The sequence below is a fragment of the Sinocyclocheilus rhinocerous genome, unplaced genomic scaffold (assembly GCF_001515625.1).
Source record: "Sinocyclocheilus rhinocerous isolate Xijiao unplaced genomic scaffold, SAMN03320098_v1.1 scaffold820, whole genome shotgun sequence".
Classification (NCBI taxonomy): domain Eukaryota; kingdom Metazoa; phylum Chordata; class Actinopteri; order Cypriniformes; family Cyprinidae; genus Sinocyclocheilus; species Sinocyclocheilus rhinocerous.
In genome coordinates, this window is record NW_015670386.1 from 932,371 (window position 1) to 958,088 (window position 25,718).

General features: G+C 36.1%; 5 protein-coding genes across 5 annotated transcripts in view; 1 reads left to right on the forward strand and 4 right to left on the reverse strand.

The window, feature by feature from the left end:
* Window positions 1-696: 696 nt before the first annotated feature.
* On the reverse strand, window positions 697-9,347 carry LOC107734224 (eukaryotic peptide chain release factor GTP-binding subunit ERF3A-like). The gene is made up of 14 exons (XM_016546123.1): window positions 8,926-9,347; window positions 7,848-7,889; window positions 5,716-5,952; window positions 5,537-5,570; window positions 5,346-5,423; window positions 4,536-4,716; window positions 4,129-4,283; window positions 3,918-4,058; window positions 3,743-3,836; window positions 2,455-2,535; window positions 2,178-2,351; window positions 2,008-2,097; window positions 1,726-1,894; window positions 697-1,600 (listed from the first exon to the last, which is right to left on the reverse strand). The coding sequence occupies exons 1-14, from the start codon at window positions 9,089-9,091 to the stop codon at window positions 1,548-1,550; spliced, it is 1,695 nt and encodes a 564-aa protein (XP_016401609.1). The 5' UTR covers window positions 9,092-9,347; the 3' UTR covers window positions 697-1,547.
* Window positions 9,348-9,701: 354 nt separating this feature from the next.
* LOC107734153 (meiotic recombination protein DMC1/LIM15 homolog) lies at window positions 9,702-12,582 on the reverse strand. The gene is given in 13 exon segments (XM_074560160.1): window positions 9,702-9,768; window positions 10,263-10,379; window positions 10,450-10,478; window positions 10,828-10,901; window positions 11,023-11,114; window positions 11,221-11,293; window positions 11,389-11,430; window positions 11,528-11,580; window positions 11,838-11,930; window positions 11,971-12,086; window positions 12,088-12,117; window positions 12,207-12,251; window positions 12,526-12,582. Coding segments are annotated over 13 exon segments (888 nt in total).
* A 1,117-nt stretch (window positions 12,583-13,699) lies between these two features.
* On the reverse strand, window positions 13,700-16,558 carry tomm22 (translocase of outer mitochondrial membrane 22 homolog (yeast)). The gene is made up of 4 exons (XM_016546159.1): window positions 16,244-16,558; window positions 15,562-15,680; window positions 15,347-15,464; window positions 13,700-14,503 (listed from the first exon to the last, which is right to left on the reverse strand). The coding sequence occupies exons 1-4, from the start codon at window positions 16,334-16,336 to the stop codon at window positions 14,429-14,431; spliced, it is 405 nt and encodes a 134-aa protein (XP_016401645.1). The 5' UTR covers window positions 16,337-16,558; the 3' UTR covers window positions 13,700-14,428.
* Window positions 16,559-18,285: 1,727 nt separating this feature from the next.
* maff (v-maf avian musculoaponeurotic fibrosarcoma oncogene homolog F) lies at window positions 18,286-22,701 on the forward strand. The gene is made up of 3 exons (XM_016546136.1): window positions 18,286-18,503; window positions 20,159-20,220; window positions 20,962-22,701. The coding sequence occupies exons 2-3, from the start codon at window positions 20,185-20,187 to the stop codon at window positions 21,397-21,399; spliced, it is 474 nt and encodes a 157-aa protein (XP_016401622.1). The 5' UTR covers window positions 18,286-18,503; window positions 20,159-20,184; the 3' UTR covers window positions 21,400-22,701.
* Window positions 22,702-22,863: 162 nt separating this feature from the next.
* Window positions 22,864-25,718, reverse strand: part of LOC107734212 (transmembrane protein 184B-like) — a 13,160-nt gene continuing 10,305 nt past the window's right edge. Inside the window, exon 10 of the mRNA XM_016546103.1 lies at window positions 22,864-24,886. Coding sequence (XP_016401589.1) covers window positions 24,657-24,886 — 230 coding nt within the window. The 3' untranslated portion in view covers window positions 22,864-24,656. The remainder of the gene's footprint in view (window positions 24,887-25,718) is intronic.

Here is a 25,718-nt window from a genome sequence, read left to right on the forward strand (position 1 = left end):
AAAGTGAAAAACACATTAACCACTCAGTAATTACTAAGTAATTTAATAAGTTCTAGAGTGAGCCATGTTTGAATAAAGGCTTTTTAACATTTTGGAACTGGAAGAAGTGCCTTGGATCGTAGCTTCTATAGATATAATTTAATAAGTTATTTAACATATTTTATATCTGACACATACTGTGCAGGAATACATTTGTGTGAGGCACTAGTGATATTTTACCAGACACTGTAATCTGGAATATGCGGTTTTGTGCTTAACACAATATTTATGCAGTCGATGCCATGATTAAGGATTTGAATTGTTTTTGTCAAGAGAACATCATTATTTATATTCAAGAAAACATATATTAGTTTCCACAAAGAACCCAATTGTTCACTTTTAAGACTTTACTGTTGTGATTAGTAATTAATTGGTAATTCTTTATTAACTGGTCATAGTTCGCAAGTAGTTCTCAATGAGGATATTTTTTTTATCAAATATCTAATAAGGAACTACCTTTGTCCTAAATTTGCTACTACTTACTGCTTAGTTAATCTTGCTCCTCTATTAGTTAATAGTATTAACTTAAGTGTTAATGTAGTACTACCTATTACTTCCTGCATTGTTACTTGTTAACAACGGACCATTATTCTAAAGTGTTACTGAATTACTAAACTGCAATGTATGTTCCAGGACATTGAACACAAATGTTCTCCATTTTCATTTGAAGTCATTTTAGCGTTTTATTTTTTTGGAAGTTTGATGTTTACATCCCCAACAGGAGTGTACAGAATTTACACCAGCTGATGTGACTAATTATTTTTTTTAATCACATGGGTGCATTTGTCATTTGTTATGTAATGACATCACAGTAAAAAAATTCATCTGTTTATCTTGTGCATGATTACATCTCTACATAAGTGTCATTTTATTTGAAAGACCAAGGCCTCTTGTACGACCTGATCTCGACAATCACGACACTTGCAGGACTTGCCAGGTAAAGAGCAAGGGTACTGGCAAGCTTAGACCCTGTATGGACCCCCTTCATGCCATAATGAAACAGTCAGCAGTCTCTAACTGCCCAGATGATGCTGTTATAAAGTAATATGCAATCAGAGACCCTGCATTCCTATGGGGGGGGAAATGATCTGAGTGTTATGTTTGAATGGGGCACACAGTAATGGCATTAACCTTTCAAACAGATGATACCAAGACTCCCTCTCTCATATTTTAACAAACTTAAAAAGCCAATACCTTAAAAGAAAACTGCATCCATTTTTAGATTGAATATGTACCAGTGGAGAAAAACTGGCTTTAAAAATTGGGCTACATGAGTGGCATAGCTGAGCTCTCAATATGAGAAAGCTGTCACACTGAGCATGTCTATCTATATTAATGTTCTTCCTAAAATTGATACTGTCACTTTGATAATGTCCTTTTTCCAAAGTAATTTTCTTAGACTGATCCACAGTGGGAAGATGGAGCAGTTTGGAGGACATCTGGCAGGCACACATCACTGCATCCTCCTCAATCCCAGAGTGCACCAGGGAACTCCTTCTATCTGCATTTTAGTCCTTATCAGGTACCAACTTCAGCACCTTGCCAATTGCGATTGTCTTTCCTAAAAGATAACATAAAACATCTTTAATTTTAGTATTTAGATAGAACATTATATCCGTCACTGGGATAAAAACAGCTGAAAATGTGATGTTTGATCTGTCACATTAGATTTTCTTAATATCTTACCCTCATCTCTCAAGGTGAAACGTCCCATTTGAGGGAAGTCTTTAAAAGTCTCTAAGCAGATAGTTCCTGCGGCCCTAAGACGGGCGATGCATACTTGGTCTTGTTTGACGAAGCGTGGACGAGTCTTGCTCTTTTCTCCTGTCTTCTTGTCCACCAGACAGATTAACGCCTAATTGTGGAGGTTTTTAGGAACATATTTTAGGCTACCAAACCATAGAGCTCTGTTTTTTTGTTTGTTTTTTTTTACACCTTTTACATCTGAATGCACTCAAAATGACTTACTGTTATCTGCACTTCTTCTATGCAGGTATGGATGTGTAGTACTGCATTGTAACCTGGGCATATTATGGATTTGTGTTCAATAATGACAATCTGTGGACAAGAACAAAGAAAATGTGTCAAAATAAAATAACTAAACAAAATATTCTCCCTGTCAGTGTTGAAATTCTTACCTGGGCATCAAAAGTGCGTCCTGAGTGGCAGAGGTTCTCAGCGTTGCATAGGATAAAGCCTGGGAGAATCTCTTCCTCCTCAATGCCTTTGAGCCGGAGCTTCAGGTTTTCACCAGGTCCAGCGTAATCCGTCTCCACATCATCAGAGAGAAGGCTCAACACTTCCACCGTGTGCTGGGAATCCAGAACAAACAATGTTTTAGACATTTTTGAGATAATGGCTAAGATTCATAATGGTTGCGATAACAATAAATCGTACTGTTTTGTACAGTCTTACCCTATTTGGCATCATAATAAGTTGTTGTGCTTTCGCGATACTTCCAGACTCCAGTTTTCCAAGCACCACGGTGCCCATGTCCTACACAAAAGATTATAAAGGAGCATTATGGACTCTATTTGCTGATAATAGAGGGTTTCTTTTTATTACTTTATCAGTTTTGGACAATATTATTAAATATAAAATTTTTGCCACCTTTGCCATCATTTAACGCTCACTTAAAGTTAATCATAAAAAACACCAATAATCTTTAGCAAATGTCAATGTGAATATACATTTTTTACTATAAATGCATTCACTTGTAGGACATTTTTTTTTCATTTAGAAAACTAGTATAGAATTTTAATGCCAGCTATAACATGGAAACAAATATCTCATGAGAGAATGTAACTATTTTACATTTTGAATTTGTAAAAAAAAAAGCTTACAAATTTTAGGAACAAGTAGGCATGAAGGTTCATCCCTAAATCTAACCACCAATAAGGCATAAGCAGATTGTACAAAAAAGCTACGTTCTCTTTTACATTTTCATTTATAAAAATGTAATGTACTTTTAGAACTCTAACCTTCTTACCTTGGTATTAAATCACAGAAAGTTATTTTACTATTGGGGCAGAAATGATATATGTTGTAGTTTGAGTTCACCATTATAGAAGATTACCCAACCATGACGATTTTGAAATGTCAAACAGTTACAAACTACCACAAGAGTGTGTTGGTTTATCAGACAGTATTTTTAATGTCGGTGCATATTCATTTTAACACTGGTATATTTTAACATTGGTACTTTTTTATCAAAGATAAGAAAACACTAAATCTATTTGGGTGCCAAAAGCGTATTTGCAGATCTTTCTATCCAATTACTGACACTTAAATCTGATGGTAACCCTCAGCTCTAGCAAGGCAACTAAGTAAGGCTTTAACTTAATGAACTTAATCTCATTACATGTGCTGAACACAGGACCTAGTTTAGCTTATTGGTTTCATAATACCTCGCACATTTAGTCTCAATGGGAAGAGAACCACTGAGAAAACAATTTCCTTCTTCCATTATACTAGAAAGTTTCCAGCCAAAACACTCCCTCATGCTGTGGTATTAAAATAACTGGAAATCATCAGCAGAAACTGAGACACTAGCAGTATTTGGACACTCTTGATAGACAATCAGCATAATATTTCAGAGCAACAGATGCGGTTTTGAGGAGCATGCTGCTTATGGAAATGTACTTAGTGATATTGCATATATCTGACATCAAATATCAAGGTATCAATACCATATTTCATTTACCTTGTATTTATCCACAATAGGCAATCGGATGGGACCATCACTGGATCTGTTGAAGTTTGGCAGGCTCTCCAGATGTGAAATGAACGGTAATCCCCTATAAAAGTTCAGAGTTAATTGTGATTTGATTTCACCTTCATATTTTCACGGTAGCCTGAAGATGACATGCAATACTTACGTGTACCAAGAGCAAAGCTCAGAAGATTCTTGCAGGTTGGCTCCAGTCATTCCAGAGCAGGGCATGAAGTGAATGTCTTTCTTTGGATTAAAGCCCACCTTCTTCAGAAATGGCACTAACTTCTCTTTACATTCCTCGTATCTGTGGGAAAATGTGAGGTAATTGGTAAAAGATGGACAAGATACAAGAACAAAAATGTTATTTTATTCACCTATCCAAACTCCAGTTCACAGTGGGATCGTCCATTTTGTTGATGAGGACTATCAGATGTTTGACTCCAGCTGTTTTAGCCAGCATGGCGTGCTCCCTTGTCTGACCTCCCTTTTCAAAACCGGTCTCAAACTCACCCTTTCTGGCAGAGATGACCTGAAGAAGAGAAAAATTATGTTTTCTTGATGGTATGTTCCTCAATAAATCTGGACTAAATTGTTTGTTTGTTTATCTATCTATCTATCTATCTATCTATCTATCTGTTTATTAAGGATTCTTTAATAAATAGGAAGTTCAATAGAACAGCATTTACTTTGGCAAAGACTTTCACAGCTTAGCTACAGAGCTATAAGCAACAATCTGTCCTGCTGTGAGGCAAATAAAAGGGGCGTTTCAAGAGGAACTCACCAGCACTGCCAAGTCAGCTTGGGATGCCCCTCCAATCATGTTGGGTACAAAGCTTTTATGGCCTGGGGCGTCAAGAATAGTAAAGTGCTTTTTCTCCGTTTCAAAGTAGGCTCTTCCAACTTCTACTGTTTTCCCCTTGTCTCTTTCCTCTTGGTTTGTGTCTAGAGCCCAGGAAAGATACCTGCAGGGACAAGCAGACGTATGAGATGTCATTTCAACCCAGACTGCATCATAAGAAGCGAGCATATCAGTCAAAAAGACATGAATATTTGATAAGCTCACATAGACATCTAAGACTGACTATGCCATAAGGTTTTCTTATCTTAGACAAAGCTTTTTAACCAGACTTCATGTTTGTCACATGATGTACAATACTGTTCAAAAAATTGGGGGTCAGTAAGATTTTTGTAAAAAATAATGACTACTTTTAATTAGCAAGGATGCAGTAAATTGATCAAAAGTGACGGTAAAGATCTAGATTTCAAGTAAATGCTTTTCTTTTGGACTTCCTGGAAAAAAGTCGTAGACAGGGGAAATTGTTTCAATATTAACAATAATAAAAAAAAGTTCTTGAGCACCAAATCAGCATATTAGAATGATTTATGGAGGATCATGTGACACTGAGGACACCGAGGAAAATTCCGCTTTGCCATCACAGGAATAAATTACATTTCAAATTGAATTAAAACAGAAAATAGTTATTTTAAAAGATTTCACAATATTACTGTTTTTTTATTGTATTTTTGATCAAATATATACATAGTCAGTACTAGTACATATTATGAAAAGACGTGAACTTGGTCTATTTACCAAGTCTCTCTGTTCTTCTCTTTCGCCTCCCGTTCATATTTCTCCAGCGTTCGTTTGTCTACCATACCAGTTAGATACCTTAATGGAAAACAATTAAATATGCATTTGCTACATCATATAATCATAATGTATAACAGAAAGTTATGTCAGTCTGTCAAGACTTTGTTATAAAAGAATCATCATTCACTTACATAATCTGTCCACCAATTGTAGACTTGCCTGCATCTGTACAAAAGAAAAATAAATCAGGCAATAAATCAAATTTAAAATTCTGGATAACCTATATAATAACTAGACAAGCAGGCATTGTTACAAAGAAATAAAACTGTATATTTTAACACTAAATGACACTATAAACATGTTAACATACCCACATGTCCAATAAACACAACATTCACATGTTCTTTCTTAGGGGCATCCGGTGGAGGAGGAGGCAGCTTGGGTGTTGGCATCTCCTCATCCTCCTCCATCATTTCATCCTGTTCCTCATCCCCACAAAATCCTGTGTCCGCCGGGGGTCCACCTCCTGGTTCCTCCTCATCCGGCTCACCTTTCTGCTCCCATGTCTCCACTGCGCTGGCATCTGTCTCTCCATTCTCCACTGCAGCTGTGGAGACAGTCACATGAACATGTTTGTGTTTAGTGGACACAGGATTCAAGGTTGACTTATTAAAACACAGAGAAAAAAATACAGAAAACAGCCAACAAAAATGGTCTTTGAAATGATTCATTATCTAACATGGCCCTTTGATCATACTGTAATTGTCATTTCAGTTGTGTCAGCTCAACCGTTTAGTAAAACAATGTCATTTAGCTACACCTCTGGAAATGTTTAAAAAAATGTAAAAGTTTTTCATTCTAAACACAGCAAAGGGTCTCCTAAAGACAAGCAAGCAAAAGAGACTGTAAGGGCAAGTAAAGGATAATGAAGAGTGTTTATATGCAGGACAGAAATACTAATTTTGTCATCATTTACTCACCCTCATGTCATTCCAAAATATACAGGTACATCTCAAAAAATTAGAATATCATGAAAAAGGTCAATATTTTTTGTCACTCATTTCAGAAAGTGAAACCCATATATTATATAGATTCATTACACATAGAGAGAAAAATTTCAAGCCTTTATTTCTTGAAATTTTGATGATTATGGCTTACAGATAATGAAAACCCATTGACCTTTTTCATGATATTCTAATTTTTTGAGATGTACCTGTATGACATTCTTTCTTCTCTAAAACATCAAGGAAGATTTTGAAAAATGTCTCTGTGTTTTTGTCCATACAATGGAAGTCAACGGGTTCCAATTTTGTTTTTGTTACGTTCTTCAAAATGTGTTACGAAGAAGAAACAATACATACAGGTTTGTCATCAGGGTGAGTGAATGATGACAATTTTTGGGTGGTGTATCTCTTTAAGAGTGCCAAAAAAGGAAGAAATCAAATATCAATGTCTTCACATTTAAATGCAACAAATAATCAACTGATTATTTGCATGGACTACTTATTGCTGGATATATGCATGGTGCTTTTGCATCCTTTTTTTGAAGCGTGAAAGCTTCAGTCTCTTTCATTGCAATTGCATGCCATGTAAAAGAACGACCAGCACAGGGTGTCTCCTTCTGGGTTCCAAAGAAGAAAGTGAGTCAAATGGGTGTGAAACTGCATGAAGGTGAGTAAAAGATGGCAGAATTTTAATTTCTAAGACAGTGGTTCTCAACCAGTGGGCTGGGATCCACTAGGGGGCCTCCACAAAACTTCAATCAAAATTATTTAAATGTACTTATGTACAATATAGATGTAAAATAAAGATGCTCAACTTATGAAAAAAAATTGAAATATTTTTTTTATTTATTTTCATTACAACTAAAGTACCAGAAATACATATCAGCTTAGATAAAAGGGGGGTCTTGGAGTCAAAAAGGTTAGGAACCACTGCAAAATAAAGAGATTTGAAAACTTAAGCAGAGGACAGGAAAATAATTTAAATGAACTGATTTATATGCCATTGCAAATATTGTACTGCATAACCATTTATAAAAACACAATAGACCCTTTTGCTCAGCATGCTACAACGACAGACAGTTAAGAAATGCATTAATTGTTTTGACAGTTCTATTAAACAGGTCATTGAACACATACAATGCAGTCCTGTCTACTTCTAACAGCTTCAGAGAACAAGCAAGGTAACAACTGATTCATAAAACTGTGCAGCTGTATGAAAATGTATGCTTTACATAAAGTGTACAGCTGGAATCAGGGCTAAATGAGTAAGCACTGCTCCATTCATGGAAACACTGTCATCTGCTTCTCTGGGTCAGTAGCTGCGGCTGGATGTGTAAGTACAGAGATAAATAAGGCCTGTAATATGAGCACATGTGTGCTGATGTAACAAGCCCAAGTTGCCCTCTGTATGGCTGATGTAGCAGCATTAGTGGCAGTGCAACACTATATCAGAACACAAAACCCAAGCAGAAAAGCTATCCAAAAAACATGAACATACCCACTGGTTCTGAGATCTCCATGCTGGCCACTGCATCGGTGCCTGTGGACAGAGACAGAGGGTGGTAATGACTAGAAAACGTTAAATTATAATGCTATAAATCTGTTTTTAAGATAAATTAGGTTAAGACAATTAAGTTGTTTAAATCACTATTGTGAAAGAAGTGGAATAGACATAATAGTAACACTTTATTTTAAGGCGTCTTTGTTACACATGTTACATGTACTTACTATTATAATAACAATAAATTATACATAATTACATGCAAGTCAAGCCTGAGCCAAAACCTCATCCTAACCATATAGTAAGTACATGTAGTTAATTAATATTACTCAGCACTTAAATGTATAATTACACTGTAACAAGGACACTTTTAAATAAAGTGTAACCGACATAATTTCAATGTACAGGTGAAAACAAACAGGACATGTTGACTGCAATATTTACGATTTTCTCAAAGTTGGTGTGAACTTTACCACCTGTAATTTACAGAATAAATTACATAACCTGAAACAGACAGGTGACAAATATTGACAGCAAGTCATCTGCCTGTTATTATAGTAGTATTAACAATTGTACGACAGTTGGTCATGTGATATCAACAACGCAGCACCCATAAGGGGCGACCCGCTCCTGTGTAAACTAAAACTTCGAACTAGGGTCTTCGTTTCATGTAAATATACATAACTTTAATGGTATCAAAAAGGTTGCGAACTTATTTATGTGTAAAGCTTTTTAAGAAGGAAACCATTAGTATCATATATTAACTAGAAGAATCAATGAAGGGGAAGAAACAGGTAATATCCTGGTGTGAAGTCGGCGGCTAAACCGGACACGCAAGGCTAGCTGGGTATTAGTTCATGACAGATCAGCAATGTGTATTGAAGTGCACTAAATCAACATTTTATGAAGTGGCAACGTACAACTGGCTAGGTACAATAAAATATCTTCACTCGGCTATGATAAACATAGCGCTCGAACTAACCACTACCATCTCTCCGGTTAGCCTGCTATAAACATTTCCAGCTAAAAGAAATAATCAATGCTGTCAGTCGGTTTATTAACGTTGACAGTTTACCATCAGACGTGCCGTTTTCCGGTGGACCTCGGGAAAGAAAAGATGGTACGAATTCGGGAGCGTTCACGTTGAGCCCGGTGAAGGCGGACTGAAGCTCGGCATCAGCCGTGGCCTCAACATCGTCCTCCTGTTCCCACGAATCAGGGGCTGTCTCTCTCGAGTCCATAGTGGCTCTAACGCGAATAGCTGACGTTTCTAGCGGGTTGCGCTATAACCCACGAGGCGGGTTTGACCAAAACCAAATCTACTGTTTTTTTCAGAATCTATTCCAGGTAAATCGAGGGATTGGGGAACTCGTAAATGTGATGAAATGGTGCATGGGGCGCCTAGTCTTCATGCGACACCATGGACGTGTAGCTAGTTAGCTGATCCTGGATCTTGCATGCGCGCGGTGCAGAAACGTGGACTGTGAAAGCAGCGACAATGTGTGATAATCGCCACATCAACAGCTTTTCAAATTAAGGCGATTATGGTAAAGCTACCATAGTACAACGTTCAAAAAGGCAAATATCAACATTAAATATGTGACTAATCAGCAATAGTTTTTATTCAACCGATTTATGTCATTTTAATTGAATTAAAATAGCTTTGTATAAATAAATAATACTGTACCATTCAAATTACATAATATATAAACAGATGTGTAGTGTATAAAGTATAAATTCAATGCATAAACAGATAGATAACAGATAAACATGTAAATAAATAGGTACAACTGGTTCAGTTTGAACAGATTCCATCATTAACAAACTGGAGACGTTGAAGGATTGGGGAACTCATAACATGCTATGTAACATGTTTTCTGTGATGGCAAAAGTAGCCTCATTTTCCGGCATGTCTGGGCTGTAGAAAAGCAAAGGTTTTGTTGATGCAAGCATTTCAATCAAAAGACAATCATATACTATAACTGTCTAAATATACAAATATATTTACCTAACAATGTTAGTGTATGCATACATTATGCGTTGTATGTTTTCTCTTTATCTTAGTTGTGAAACAAAAAGAGAAAATGGTAACACTTTACAATAAGGTTCCATTTGTTAGCATTAGTTTACTAGATTAGTTAACATGAACTAACAATGTAATAAAAATACTTCAAAAGCATGTATTTATCTTTTAAGTTCAACATGTACTAATAGAATATTAAAATCAAAAGTATTGTATTTGATCATTTTATTTAATAGACCATGAACTAACAATGAACAGTTGTATTTTTTAACATCAATAGATGAATAAATACTGTAACAATTTTAATGTTCATTGTTAGTCAATGCATTAGTTAATATTACGTAATGGGACCTTATTATAAAGTGTTACTGAGAAAATCTTGAAATTACCTATCAAATATTTTGGCAATTCACAATTCAGCACGTCCTTTCCTCAGGCTGATGCGTGTGGTGGAGGCATGTGCCAGTATGTGTCCACCAATGGGCTTTTTGGGATCCGCTTGAAATCTAAGATCATAATAATCAGTTCAAAATGCCCCAAAATTCTCTTTCCGGTTTGTTTTGTGTTCCTACTTACGTCATTCCAGCTCCTGGATCTGCAGTCATCTGGTTGGTAACAAACACGGCAACGTTGTACTCTATATCCAAAAAAATGACAGATATTACTAATTAAGTGAAGGTCAGAAAATAAAGTTCTCATGTCTAAATCATAAGCTTACTTAACTAAAGATAAGACTAACTACCATCATTTTCATTGTCATGTCCATTACATGAGCAGTCTTCATTCTCATTAATATACACTGAACAAAATTATAAACACAACACTTTTGTTTTTGCCCCCATTTTTCATGAGCTGAACTCAAAGATCTAAGACTTTGTGGAAAATTCATTGTTGATGGCCACAAAATTAAGTAAAATCACTTCCTTAAACCTCAGAATGTGTATTGTATCTTACGAGAAGCTTGAAGAAACCTCCTTCCTCATGGAACTTGGCTGCAACAAAGTCTAACAGTTCCATCTGATGCTCACCTATTAATGAAAAAGACAGGCTGATAAAAAATAAAAACACCACTCTTTATGACCTCATTGACTAGCCTGTTAAACAACATTTCAAAACTAAGATAAAAAGTTCTGAGATGAAAGTTCTTACTCGTATATGCACGTGCATATAGCACATTATCCAGTACAGCTTCATGATCCACACTGAATCTGTCAGCTATGTCCTTTAGCCTCTCAGGCCGACTGGTGTTCCAATTATTAAGGAGAAAAAGTTAAATATGGCTTCTCCATATTGAATAGGTTTAGAAAAATGAATGTGGCACAAAGCAAGCAAATGCAGAAATGATACAAGGTGTTTTCAGAATCGATGAAGATGACCTTTCCTCCTGTGTACCCATATTCACCAGGAAGCTGAGAGGTTACTTAAGAAAAAGAGAAATAGAGTGACAGTAATGATCTTAAAATTAGACTTAAATTCCACATTTAACATTTCCACAAGATCCATTTTTGCTCTTACCACACAGTGTATGAGAGAGTTGAGTCTTTCCCGTTCTGAATTCTGAATGAGGCATGGGAAACGATTTATAAAAACATGTCATTTTGGACAGAAAATGCATAACATATAATTTTGGTTCGTAATCATAACAGCACCCTACCACCAAAAGCCTCGGTAATGGCCATACTCTCCACACCTCCTCCTAGGAGTTTGCTAAACAAAATATGAATAAAGCATTTCTGCTTTCATGTGACTTCTAGCAGACAAAATGTTAAACCCTTATTAAGTACAGAGCCCAATACATGACATAGGAAATATGGATTTTGTGGCCACAAATTAAGAATTTGTTCCCACAACTTAATTTGTGGTTGTGTTTTATTAATTCCTTCCCTCATTTTATTACACAATATCTAGTTTTGTTCATCTGTGGGGCTTTGTATTTTAGGACTATTAAACAGATTATTTCTGACTCAAACTCCAGACTGCCTGTTGTGATGTGGAACACATAACTGAATGCAAAAAGACAAAATATGATGACTGTACAAAACATAAATCCAGTCTCCTTCATCAAATAAATTTGTTATATACATTCCAGGAAGCCCCATCAAATTACCAGGGGCTTCCTTTATTTTGTCAACTTTAGCCTCAGACAGTCCCTTTACATTACAGAGAGCGCGGCGTGTGGTCATCTGGATGCCTTTCACAGTACAAATGCCTACAAGACTTCAGTTTCTTAATGTCAGCCATGTTCTTAAGAGAGAGGGATATGAATCAGAGCCACCTTCATGATGACATTTTCATGACTTTAAAAACTTAACAGTAACATTAACGTTACTTACAATTCCATGTTTCTGTAAGAGCTCAATGTCTTGAAAAAAGGATTCCTATGGGGGAATTTATACGACATTTTTTTGTTTTTGTTATACACAACTTTATATATATATATATATATATATATATATACAGTATGTTATACACAATATATGTTATATACACAACTTTAAACAAGTAACAAAAAAAAAGAAATACTAATTTAAATGTTTAATATTTTCCTTAAATGCATTTTGAGACAGTTAATATCCTGTATAAACACAAGACCTCACTAACACATTTGAAATTGTATTGTTAACTTAGCTCATAGAAATGAATGTGAATCACCTCATCTTCTTGGTACCCCGACTCATCCTCCAAAGCCTGGTCCTCTAAAGCTTTCATTCTATGGATTTTTTTTAAATTTTTTTTATGAGTTTACAATAAAATACATTGTTTTGGGGGCCAAATAACCGTTAATTACAGTCTGTAAGTATCTAGATAAATCTTTATATTTGGCTTACTTTTTAATCAGCTGCCTGTTAACTATGTTAGCTGTCTGTTTCAAAGGAATTTATCTCAATTCTCGTTGTAGCTGTTACATTAACAGTTAATAGTAATATACAGTAATAAAGTGTCATGTTCCTTGTAAAAGTGCAAAATAACTGTTTTTATAAAAATGAATGAATATAAACGAAATTTTACCTCACGTTAATCCCTCAAAGAAAGTTGACAGAAACCAGTGACTCAAATCAGTCAGTGATATCTCGCGCTGAGTGAAACTTTAGCGCGCGCCTCTGTCCCGCGCTCTGAAAGTCAAACGGCATGATGACCGTAACGCACAGCAAGTTTCAGTTTTTTTTAATAGTTGTGATTTTTAAACTTGAATAAACATATATCTATGTGGTTTTGATTATCTCTTTCTCTGTTTTAACTAAAATATATGTATAAACACAGGTGACATTCTACGGACACGTTCTACAATTTTATTAAAACGATTTACTTTCAGATCTGTCTTTTAAAAAAGTTTTACCATGCCTTCATTTATTTCTAAAGCGTTCAAATACATTTAATGCTGTCGATATTTTATTCTCCAAAACCCAAATCTCAAAACATGAAAACCTTATAAAAATGTATAAAAAGTGTTTTTTCCCCTGTAAACTACGATAATCTAAATAAACAGAGAGCGTGGAAATGATTAATTTAGGACTTTTAAACTGACGTTATTTCGTTTTGTGGCGTCACTTCCACCTATGAAACCTTAAAAATAAAACATTTTAATTTTAAATTTTAAAACATTTAACATTTTAAACAGTTATATAAGGAAATAGCTGTCTGGGGGGGGGGGGATTAAACCTAATCCTATTGATGTTAGGATTAGGTTTAGGCAAACTGTATTGATTTTGGCTATTTTGATCAAATTATCACTGTAGTGTCCAACTGAAACATGACTTTTATTTTGCATTAACATGTGACACGCAAATATTTAATATGCAATATAAAGTATACACAAAAGACAATGACAGAGGAGGACTTGTTTTTATTCCTGTCATGTGGAGCAAACAATTATTCCCTACTGAAACTACAATGTTTTGAAACATTCTTTCTTAAATATTTCACAATGGTTCTGCATACTGTATGGCTTTTGTCAGAGGAATAACATTGCATCAAGCTTTGCATGATATTAGTTCTACCTGTAAAAGACACCGTTGGTAGAGAACCATTTCTAAAGGTTTTAACATTTCTCAATCAAGAACAAAAAACAACCATAATTTGTAGAAAGGGAAAATTTCAATCAATATTGGCCTTGTGTGCCCTCATAAATACTACAGATCTTGTGAATGCTGTTACAGATTCTCTGCACGTCAGTGTTGATCCGGCATTTCAATGGCCAACATTGCACCGTAAACACTCTCTTAGAAATATAATGCACCTACAACACAGTCGAAATATTCCCCAAAAGCTGCTATACTCGCTTTACCAAAGAAATGTTATTAGATAGCTATAATAAAAAAGTAAACGATCAGAGCTTGGACGACAGTCTATGCAGAATGTTTTGTGCGAAAGGCAGAGAGAGAGGGACGTTCATAAAAAGTCATCAAGGTCTGCACTGTACACACAAACTATACAGGGTAACGACTTCTTGATGTTGACCAAGCACAGCATCTTCTCACATCATTCTCCAGTTCCTGCTCCCTCTCTCTTTCCCCTTCTTCTTCTACAACTCATGGATGCTACAATATATACATCATCACAGCTTCCCAGGAGCAGGTGGCATCATTCCAGGCATTCCTCCAGACATGCCAGCATTTGGACCCAACAAAATCTATTAAAAGCAGCAAAATGACAAAGGAAATGGATTCATATTTCAATAAAAAAGTACACATAAAACACATGCTTTTAAATATGGTAAACCACAACATCACAAACTTACATTTAAAGCAAAAAAGCAGTTGAAAATGAGACAAAAAATACAGGCACAAGACTGTGTAGGAAAGAATTACAAATCCTGTGAAGCATTGCAAATAATACATACACAAATTAAAAGCAATGGGTAAAAAATGAAATTATTCAAAGATGTTACATAGGGAGACTGACCCTGTTACGTCATTCACAGTGCTTTATGGCAGTGTGCAGCTCTTTTGGCATTTGCTTTTCATGATTCTCTAATTGGTGGAGATTTCTATGCATGAATCCTGGGTAATGTAGTTTTCCATCAGCAATCCCATTTAAATAATAATAAATTAAAATTCCTCTGATTAACAACCTCGTAGCTCAAAGTTAGTTTAAAGATTTATAAGTTACAGTGAAAAAAAAACAAAAAAACAATTTCCTTATGGAGAAAATGACTAGGATTTTTACTTCCGGAACCCAACTGTTGAAGTCTATAGCTTTAAATATGACTCATCCAATCTGAATTTAGTGTCAGAACAATATATTTCATTATATCATCAGTACTGTTTTGAGTTTAGTTTCAAACACATTTGTTACATAATGAGATGCTGTTTTTGCAGTGATTCTTTAACACTCTTTAGTTTGTATCTTTTGATATAAAATTACTCATACCGTTATACAAGATTCTCATCATACAGCTCACCTCTATTTAGCTGAGTATGATATTGCAGGGAAAGTGTTTATATTTATGCAGGATGTTTTTGGTGCTACTTACTTGTCTCTGCTGTTGTAGTTGTTGCTGTTCCAGCTGTAACCTCTCAGTCTCAAAGACAACCGGCAGAACCAGAATCATAAAGGAAGTAGTACCGACCCATAGAGCTGAGCGGGAGAAACTACAAGAAAGCATAATATGAAAAAATTGTACTAAAATGTCCAGATTATAAAGAAAAGTACTGTTTTAAGTGGAAGATGCAACTGCCAGTACCTCACCTGTAAAGTTTTTTGCCTACAGATAGTGAACACTGTGCAGAAACTTCAGCTGCTGATCGCAGTGATTCTGGAAACATCTCTGTCAGACCCCACAACCTCTCCAACAGTGTTTCATCCAACTGGGAGAGAAGGAAAAAGTAGGAACCATGTCAGAAAATTAACACCACCAGTCATGGGACAAAAGAAACTGCCTTAGTAAAAATGGCTTACTCGGGACTCAATGGAAAACCTCATTCCTCATGTGCAGGTACACTGCATTTGACAGTATTAACTGTGCAATATTAAAATATGATATACTATGTGTATGTGAAAAATTAAGATTGATATTAAAGGACAAACACTAATTATTGCAAGAAATAATAGTAAATTAAAATGAATTATTTATATAAATTGATAATTATTTAGTAGAAATCATTATTCGACATTTGTGAAATGCAAAATTAAGATAAAATGTCGTCACTTGCGCAGAACAAATCCCTGAATAAAATAAATAAAATAGTGATACAAATACACAAACATCTTAAAAAGTAGGCTTTTCATTTTATGCCAGGTTTGACCAGCTAAATAGCTAATATTGGCTATAAAAACACCAAACAAGCTAATAGCTTTAGTTTTTTTCCTTAGTTTCCTTTATCTTCACAATTTCATAAGGTCAAGCAAAACTGCAGAAGCAATCAAGTACCTCTTCATCCTCATCATCACCCTCGATCTCGTCTTCGGGGGGTCGCGTCTCCCCACGGTCAGAGTCTGGAGAGAGCTCCTGGATAGCAGCCATTTAAAATACGACGCTAGTCACGTTTACCAGTAACGTTATATTATAATTGTGAAAGGACCTCAATTATGTTTTACAGCTTCACAACCACTTAGAACCAAAGAGCACGCATTGAAACCTGAGGTCACTTTGGTTACATGTGAGACGGATTTACTTCCCCGGTTCCTTGTAAGGAAGCACAAAGACATATTAGGACACCTATCGACAGGGAGGTCTTACTGCAGCTCATGATTGCGTGCTAGTGGACTATGAAATAGTGGAAGATTGCTGCTTTTATTACTATGAAGTGGAGGAGGAACTCCAATTACGTACATATTCACGTCACTTCATACCAAAGAGAGAGAGAGAGAGAGAATACGGCCACTGTGGGAGTGCAGACAGTTGTTTCGAAACAAAACAGATTGTTTATTTTATTATTATTGTTTATTTATTGCCTAGTTCTTTTTAGCATGAATACGTGGAACAAGCTCCATGTCTTTTCTTAAAAGGTTTCAACTTGAGTGAAAGCATGTTTTATTTCTGGTCACAGTTGTTACTGATGGGAAACTATGTATACTTGTGTTACTATCAGGCAATTTTGTGGGGAAAATAAATAAACTTTTTTTTATTGTTTCATTTAGTTTAAGAGTTATTTATTCAGTTACTTATTGAATTAATACTTAATAGTTACTCATTTAAAACAAGGGTCTGTGTTTCCCCAGTGATCACAAATATGCTCAAATACATCTTTGTTTATTTTGATCACAATATATACGAGAAAGAGTGGTCTTAATAGCCTTAAAATATTGAATGTATAAAAAGTATGAGTTGTATTTTACGCATGCATTCTTTTATGGAGCTTAGAGACATAATCTTTTCGTGAAAATTAAATGTTTTTAAACACTATATTGAAAATTTTTAATTTACAATTTCAAAAACATAACACAATTACATACACATTTAAATATTGGGTGGATACAGGGTGGATTTGTGTAATGTGGAACACTGGTGGGACACCTAAGCTTCAGTGCATTTATCTATTGTGTTATCACGTTAAATTGGTGTTGAATTCAAGCAGGGTGTCAAGTTATTGAAATAACTTGATTTTCTGGAAGGTATGTCATAAATGCGGCCATGAAAATCATCAAAGAGGAAGCACCTCTTGTGAAGTTCGCACAAAGTTCAGTGACATACGACTTAGACGAAATTAATGTTACATTACAATTTGCTTAACACATGCTTTTGAAAATACATGTTCCATATTCTTACCATGTGCAGAGTATAGAAGTTTAATATCATTTTTAAGACATCCCATGTTCCAAAGTTTTAAAATAGTTTATGAAATTATTTTGCTATCTTTATTAAGTTACATTTTTCACTTCATTACATGGTTATTATTATTGTCGCTATGTTTTTGTAATAAATTATTTTAAATAGTATATGATTTCTGTTATAGTTGTATTTACCATTCCATATGTACATTCCACATAGGCTACTTTTTAGACGAACTGATGAAGACAGCAAACACACTGTAGGCCTACTAAATTAATGAACCAAACATGGGTATGCACATTTTAAACCAGGAGTGTTAAATTTAAAATTTGCTTTGTATAGTGTCCCTGATTTGTGCTCAAGCTGTCCCACATTAGAAAATCCACAAATTCTTAAACAATAGACATCCATCAGAACACTGATTGTCATTGGATACATTTATACTGGTTATGATCATTTTTATTCATCGAAAATAAAAGGCTGTGTACATTACACCAGCCATGTAAAAATATTCACATTAGTCTACACTTTCATTAAACTTGACAACTAGGTGTAAAATACATAATAAACTCGTTTTAGACCATATAAAATCAAATATAAATGTCGATGGGATTAAATGGGTTAATAAAAAGAAGTTTCACAAGGTTGTTGACTGATGTTTTTTGTGTGTGCTGAGGTCCCGCCCTCATTCTTAAAGCCTTGAGTCATCGTGTGTGTGTTTTTTATGAATGAAAGGATCCAGCCCGCTGATGGTGGACTGATTCCGGGGAAAAAAGGCGTTTAGCTTTCTAGTCCGTCTAAACACGGGCCGTGCTGCGATAACGTATGTCAGTCGAAATACCGAACCAGCGGTGAAAATCGTGGACTGATCCGTATTCAGCTTCGTGTGAAACCACCAAAGAGGAGAAATCAACACCAGGCAAGATTTTCTATTTTTTTTTCTCCTTTCGACATTTGTTTACACTAAGGAAACGGAGGGGTGTTAGCAAATCCGCTGTAACGTTACATGCACCCAGTGTTTGTTTTAACGTAATACCCACTACTGATACTGTTATGGTTTAGATTTTTATATTAACCTATCATTTAGAGTCGTGTTTTATACATTTTTAATAGTATTAGTCTTCATGAGCGCGAATAGCATGTTTTTATCACGATGTTAGGTGTAGCAACAAGCTAACGCGTAATAAGGAAATAGCTGCTTAGATGTTGCCGGTTCAGACCATGGTTCAGACAGTTAAAATATAAATTTGTATTCAGCGTAACTGTATGTATTATATTCAGAACTACTCAAAACGTGTAAACATGTATGCTGTTTTCGATGAGAAACGACTAGTCAGCAAAATCTTGGTTTGATTTGAACTAGTAGTATCTTACGTAATAAACGGGTTCTTACGTTGTTATAATCCTTTATTATGTTTTATTCATAATTATAAGTTATATTTGAATTTTTTTTATTAAATTGTCGCTTTGTAAGTAACGCAATACTTAAGGAGCATGTTAACCTCAAGACGTTTCGGGAAAAATGACAGCCCAAGACCTGTGTTGTTGTTGTTTACTAAATAGGAGTTTTATAAACTGTTTATAAGTGACTGGGAATTTTATAAATGATGTAAAACGCGAAATGTGAAAGGAAAGTAAGGAGCTGCTGTGAAGTCAGGAATGGAGAACTTGTGCTGAATCACTGTGACACTGTGGAAAAGCGTAGTCGGTTATTTGAGGCAGCAGCTCGCGGATGATAGGCGCACTTCCCACGCATGACGGGAAACTCATGGTCAGCAGCGTTCACTTCTTCATCTGGACTTTGACCAGTCATGATTCACTGTCAAGAAAAAAAGTTTTCTACTCTTTGGATACGGGAAGCCTAGATTTAGAAAAATGAAAATAAGATCTGGAGGTTTGTCTTTAAATGGTCTTACAGATTGAGTGTTCACGAGCTGACCACACAAACCACATTATATATTTAAATAAGGATAGTTCCTGTCTTCTGTCTTCCTTATTATGCGCTAAAATCCACCACCCAGCTATGACGCCATACACCTGTTCATAGTAGTCAACCGATGTCTTTTAATGCTTGATCCCCTGGTGGCCGATATAAAATTTATATTTTTGAATCTGTAAAATAAACATATATACTTCAGATGGCAATCGATTCTGTAATCCTATAGAATTTTTCAGAAATAAAGAAATTAAAAAAAATCTATGCTGATGATTAAAAATGGCAACTATATGCAGATATATGAGCCGATATCATCAACACGGCGCATCTCGCATAGCATATCCTTATTTCTGTTGTATAACATCATTCTGTTATTATGTCAGGGTTCTATGCCTTCTAGTGCATGGTGTCACTTGGCAAAACATTTTAATTAAAATGTTGAGTCCATAATATTTTTATTATGCTTTGACTATTTAATAAAAGCAAGGCACTCAAAATTTTGCAGTATTGTGAATATAGTTGTTTCGCTGAGTCAAGCAGCATAACAACGGCCTTTAGCTTTGACTATATTCACAATATAGTGTGACTTTATTCCATGTATTCCATTTTCACTGAATCGGTTTATTTGACATTTACAGGTTTCAGGGATACATAAATACAGACAATGACTTCAGACGGCAGAGCCAGTAAAGCCCTGAAGGTAAAGATCATTTTACAGAAAACACTTGTGAATTTTGTCACATTCTGTAAATAGTAATTTTTACAAAAATATACTGTAAAAAATGCTGGATTTAAACCTGTTAATTGGCTAACTGTAGCCTAAGTTACCTTACCATATACAATAAATGAGAAACAGTGAATGGGGTATAACATCACTTTATGTAATTTTACTGTAAAATACTGTCAAATTTATGGTATAGCTATTCACTTGTCAAAACTATGAATTGCCACAATTTATAGGAAAAAAAGGACATTCCCAGACGTCACATTATGACATCAACATCACAGTTTTATTTAATTATTATTTCTTTCTTCTCATTTGTGTTATCAGTTATGCATTAGGGTACTTTTCTATTATTTAGTTAGTGTTTATTGTATTATTTTAGTCTTGTGTGTTACTCTGATGGCATTTTGTCTTTGTGTATGGCAATGTGAACTGTTTATATAAGGAGTATTGGTCAGGTTTTATGGACAGGCCACTTATGATGAACTCTGATTCATCATGTGGCTTTCTATTTTACCATTTCTATTATTATGTTGGCTGTGTCAGCATATTTTTGTATAATAACATTATAGCATTTAAATAAGCTGAAAACTACACAGGCACCAATATTCCACCTGGTAATTCCTGAAACATTTTTACCATATTTTTTAGGGTGAATTGTCTGGCTACCATAGTTGCCGTTTTTACAGTAATGCTAATAATGTCCTATTATTTCAGGTGAAGAGGGAATGCGGGGAGAACGTCCCAGTGCTGAGTGACAGTGAGCTCATGTCGCTGTCGGTGCGCGAGCTCAACATGCACTTGCGCGGTTTGTCACGCGAGGAAGTGCAGAAGCTGAAGCAGAGGCGACGCACGTTGAAAAACCGCGGCTACGCGGCGAGCTGCCGGGTGAAGCGCGTGTCCCAGCGCGAGGCCCTGGAGCAGCAGAAGAAGGAGCTGCAGCGGGAGGTGGAGCGGCTGGGGTCCGAGAACGCAGGCATGCGGCGGGAGCTGGAAGGGCTGGGTGCCCGTCTCGCTGCCCTGCAGCGCTTTGCCAGAGGTCTGGAATCCGGAGGAGGCAGTCTGCTGGCCACCACACCCCGTCTGAACACAGCCTCCGTCATTACCATAGTGAAGACACCGCAGCAGGTGCACAGAGAGCAAGGAGCATCCTAGGGCTCCACATGGATACGCAGACACGCATAGGTACACAGTATGATCGCACAGACAGACAGACCGACCACGTATACTCACATATACAGGAAGAAAAACAAGTACCAGTTGGGAATTACAGTTTCACTTACATATATAAACACACACAGACTATATATACAGTCTTATAAATGTCCAAGAATAATCTCAGTACTGTTGTTGTGGCCTCGAATATCATGACAAGTGTATACGTCTGCACTTATAAAGCTATTGCTAATGATAGCGTTATTGCTATTTATGCCCATTACTGTGCTTTCTGGATGGTGATATATGTTTAAAAAAATGTGTCCTAACAATTGTCTTCATGCGGGACCACCAACATTTCAGAAGCTGGTTAGTTTTGCTGGATTATCTCCATGGTATTACTGAGTCATGGGACAAGAGAACGTGCAGATCTATGGATAAATGCCATTTATATATTTTAATGTTTGTATAAAAGACAAATGTTCAACAACAGACATGAAAGCTATTTTATTTGTGTTCGAAACAAGATGTTTGAAGGTAATTTGTGCTGTGATTGGTCTAAATACTACTTCTGATCGACTAGTTTGGGGTCATTGTTTGAATTATTGTGTGTTTTTTGTAATGTTTACTTGTTGTAATGAGTTAGTAGTTTAGTAATGGTAAAGTATACAGCCTTATTACTTGTAATATGATTCAGTATGTGTGAGGGTCATATTTGTACTAATATTAGAGCAACTTGTTTGTAGTGGTATTTTTGTATTTAAAACCAAGACCATATATATTATTTGCTATTTATGATTAAAAACGTATCTGAATATTTTGGACAGCTGGAATATTTTAAAAAATACCATTCGAGGGAAAAAAAGTGAGGAAGGGGAATCTGAGGAAGATGTGAAAATAGAGGACAAAGGGGAAGAGTGCAGCCAAGAGAAGTAAGCACTTGCGGCTCACACGGGAGGGAAAACAGGAGGATAAGAAAGTGACAGAAGGAAAGCGAAAGACAAAAATGATATCACATGTACGTCACATCAACCCGTGGTCGTCAGGATGACTTCCGACTACAAGCCGGGTTTACTCCAGTAAACGGAGTGATACTGTATGATCAGGTAACGATCGGCCATGTTAAACGTGGATATCTCTGGTGATTTTTTTTATTGTGTAGTTAGCAATGTCGTCATCAGTACTGAGAATCTAACCTGGTAATATCATGCCCATGATACCTGTGCTTCAGAACAATGTGACGAATGTTTTGTAAGAGGGGAGAGCTAAAAAAAACAACAACTGATGTTTGTATTTATTATCTGTATTTTTCTATGGTAAATTCATTGTCTATTTTATATCATTTAATTGAAATAAATGTTGTATATATTGTATACAGAAATATGTGTATTCACTGAGTAAAAAAAAAAAAACACTATTGCACAAACATATACAGACAAAATTCTTTATTGTTTCCTAGGCCAGAGCATCAAGGGAAAAAATAGAAGCTTAAATCTTTGACATAGTAATACATAATGCTCTGTTTAAAATAACATGACAGTACAAAGAACGTCTTAGTGTAACTTCAAAATGTTTCCACAAAATATATATATATATATTTTTTTTTAAACGTAACAGCACTTCCTATGTTACTTTAAACCACTCTCTGAATAACAACGTACAGAAATAGCTTGCCAAAATGTTCTAGAATATTCGGATTTATCCTATATATACAAAACTGCTTAGTGCAAGTTACAACAACGTCTATATTATTAAAAGAAATCCTCCCCTTATAAAGAATACACTGCAAAAACACTAACATAACAACTATAAGCAGGTACCATACATACTCGTACTTGGTTCCAGCTGCTTTGTGTTTATACTGGCCTCTATTGTACCAATAAAAGCATAGGACAGTTAATAAGTAACTCCAAAGATGCTATCTAACCAACCGCAAGCTTCAAGCTTGGTCATCAAGGGCCTAGTGCTATCTAAAGAGGTAAAGCGCAAATGGCAGATGCTTCTGAAGAATGGGAGAGACTTTGGTGTGGCTCTCAAAGGATCGGTGATAACTTTATGTCCCATAAAGATAAAGGGTGCGAACTGAGATATGCCTCCCTCTAGTGGGATATCTAGAAACAATACAGCACCCAATAAAAGGATAGCTCACCAAAACTGAAAATTGTGTCATTTACTCACCCTCATGTTTGTTCAAACCTGTATGATTTACTTTAAGTAGAAAACAAAAGAAGGTATTCTGAAGTATGCCTTTTGTGTTTCTTTTTGTCCATAATATGAAAAGTTCAATGGTGATGTTAACTTTCCTTTGTGTGTCTGCGTTTAGCAGAAGAAACAAAAGTTTTAGAATGACATGAAGGTGAATAAATGATGACAGAATTGTCATTTTTGGGTGAACTGTCCCTTTAAATTTTCAAATGATATAAATTTCGCATTTCCATCAGACAACAGAATACGGATAAACTGATGGTACTTGACTGTTCTTTCTCAGTGAAAGTATAGCATACACTAAGAAGCGTAACCTACATCTATTTTTTAAACCGCTCGGCCAACCTAGATAGAATCTTTTTCCTGCAGTGGTCCAGGACGGTCACACTTTTATGAAAGCTGGTGCAAATCTGCACCAGGCGACTAATGTTCCAATTACAGCCTTATAATCCAGACCGCCTTAATCTGTAATCTAATCGTGGACCATCAACCTCTCCCCGTCCCTTGATTCATCCGTCAAAACAATAACAGCTGGTACTCTCTCTACTGTACTGTAGGCGTACCCGCCCTTTAAATCACTGGGGAAGCTATAAACACTGTTGAAACAGAAGCAAAGGTGCACTTGAACTTGTAAATCAAAAATGGAACATTCCCACCGAACGGGGGGCCTTCCAATACACTGCTCTTTAGAAATATGCTGGGATGTCCAAACACCCCCGATGTGAAACTACAAGCATAAAAAAATACATCAATCCAAACGCTGAAGTGTCAGACCACGTGGGTTTTCAAAATTTGGCTAAAAGTATAAATGAATGTATTATTTAGTTCTCTGTATAAACATCAACATCAGACAAAAGCGCATTAAGATTTCTTTTAAAGACAACTAAGCAAGTATAAGCAGCTTAATTTTAGATTCTACTGCACTAGAACGTAACTACTTGCTTAAGATGGTCCTTTAATAACCTGTTCCTATGTTAACCTCATCATTACACTACCGCAGCAGTAAACGGTCCCTTACGGAGTACCTTTGCTCAGGACTACAGGCGAGCGAGTTAAAACTCATCATCGGAGCTAAGCAGCAGGGTTTTCTCATTGTCCCGGGCGCTCACGCAGCTGTGATTGCGGGATATGGGCGGTGCGGTGACCCCCTGCTCCAGGGTGGACTGCTGGATGTACTGTTGGTAGGCTGGGGAGAAATTGTGGATGGCATCCTGAACCATGTCTCCAGGGTTCATGGTCTCCTTTAAGCTGCTGGAGATGCTCTTCATGGGGGCACAGCGACCTTGAGAAGAACAGAGAACTTAATTAGAGATGGATGATGGCATGAGAGAAGAGACATTTTAGAAAAAACACAAGATTGACTTGTCAGTTTTGGGTGAACTATCCCTTTAAGAGTCCACTGTCCCTACAGTTTCAATTAGAGAGGAGATGTGGTTTAAGATCAGGAACTGTAGCCTACCGTACTGTCCATATGTAGGAACGGGGCCTTTAGAGTGCAGCATGAAAAGGAGAAACAAAGAAAAGATGGAAAGGGGCAGAAGGGTGGATGTGGTGCATGGGATGACCAAATAAAATGAAGAGAAATTGAAAGCAAGATGTGGAAAGATAAACAATAAAAAGCATTGAAAGAATAGATAAGAATGAATGGATTGAGGAATGAATGATTTACAGAATAAAAGCAGAAGAAAAGAGAAAGTCAGCCATGACTTCTGAGCCATTATTATTGTGACAAAATGTTGAGAGAATGACTGTTCTTGAAATCTCAATAAAACATGCCTCAATTAGGGAAAAATAAGTACAGCAGCAGTTTTAACAAAGTGACATGACATCTGACGCACAGATGCCATTGGCACATGCCACTATGCTCAGTGACACTTCCAGTGGCACTTCCGGTTTTCAGTCAATGGACATTGTTGTGGACCTCCGTGAAGTTGGCACCCCATAAAAAGAAATAATCACCAAAACTATGCCATTCGTTTGTGCTGATTTGTGCCGCAAAAACGAACGTTTGTGTTGGTTTGGTGTTTGAGATATTAAACATTTTTTTGACCGTGTGACGTCACTCTCCACCCCATGTTGCCCAAATCGCTCCAAACCAGCGCAGTTCGTTTGTG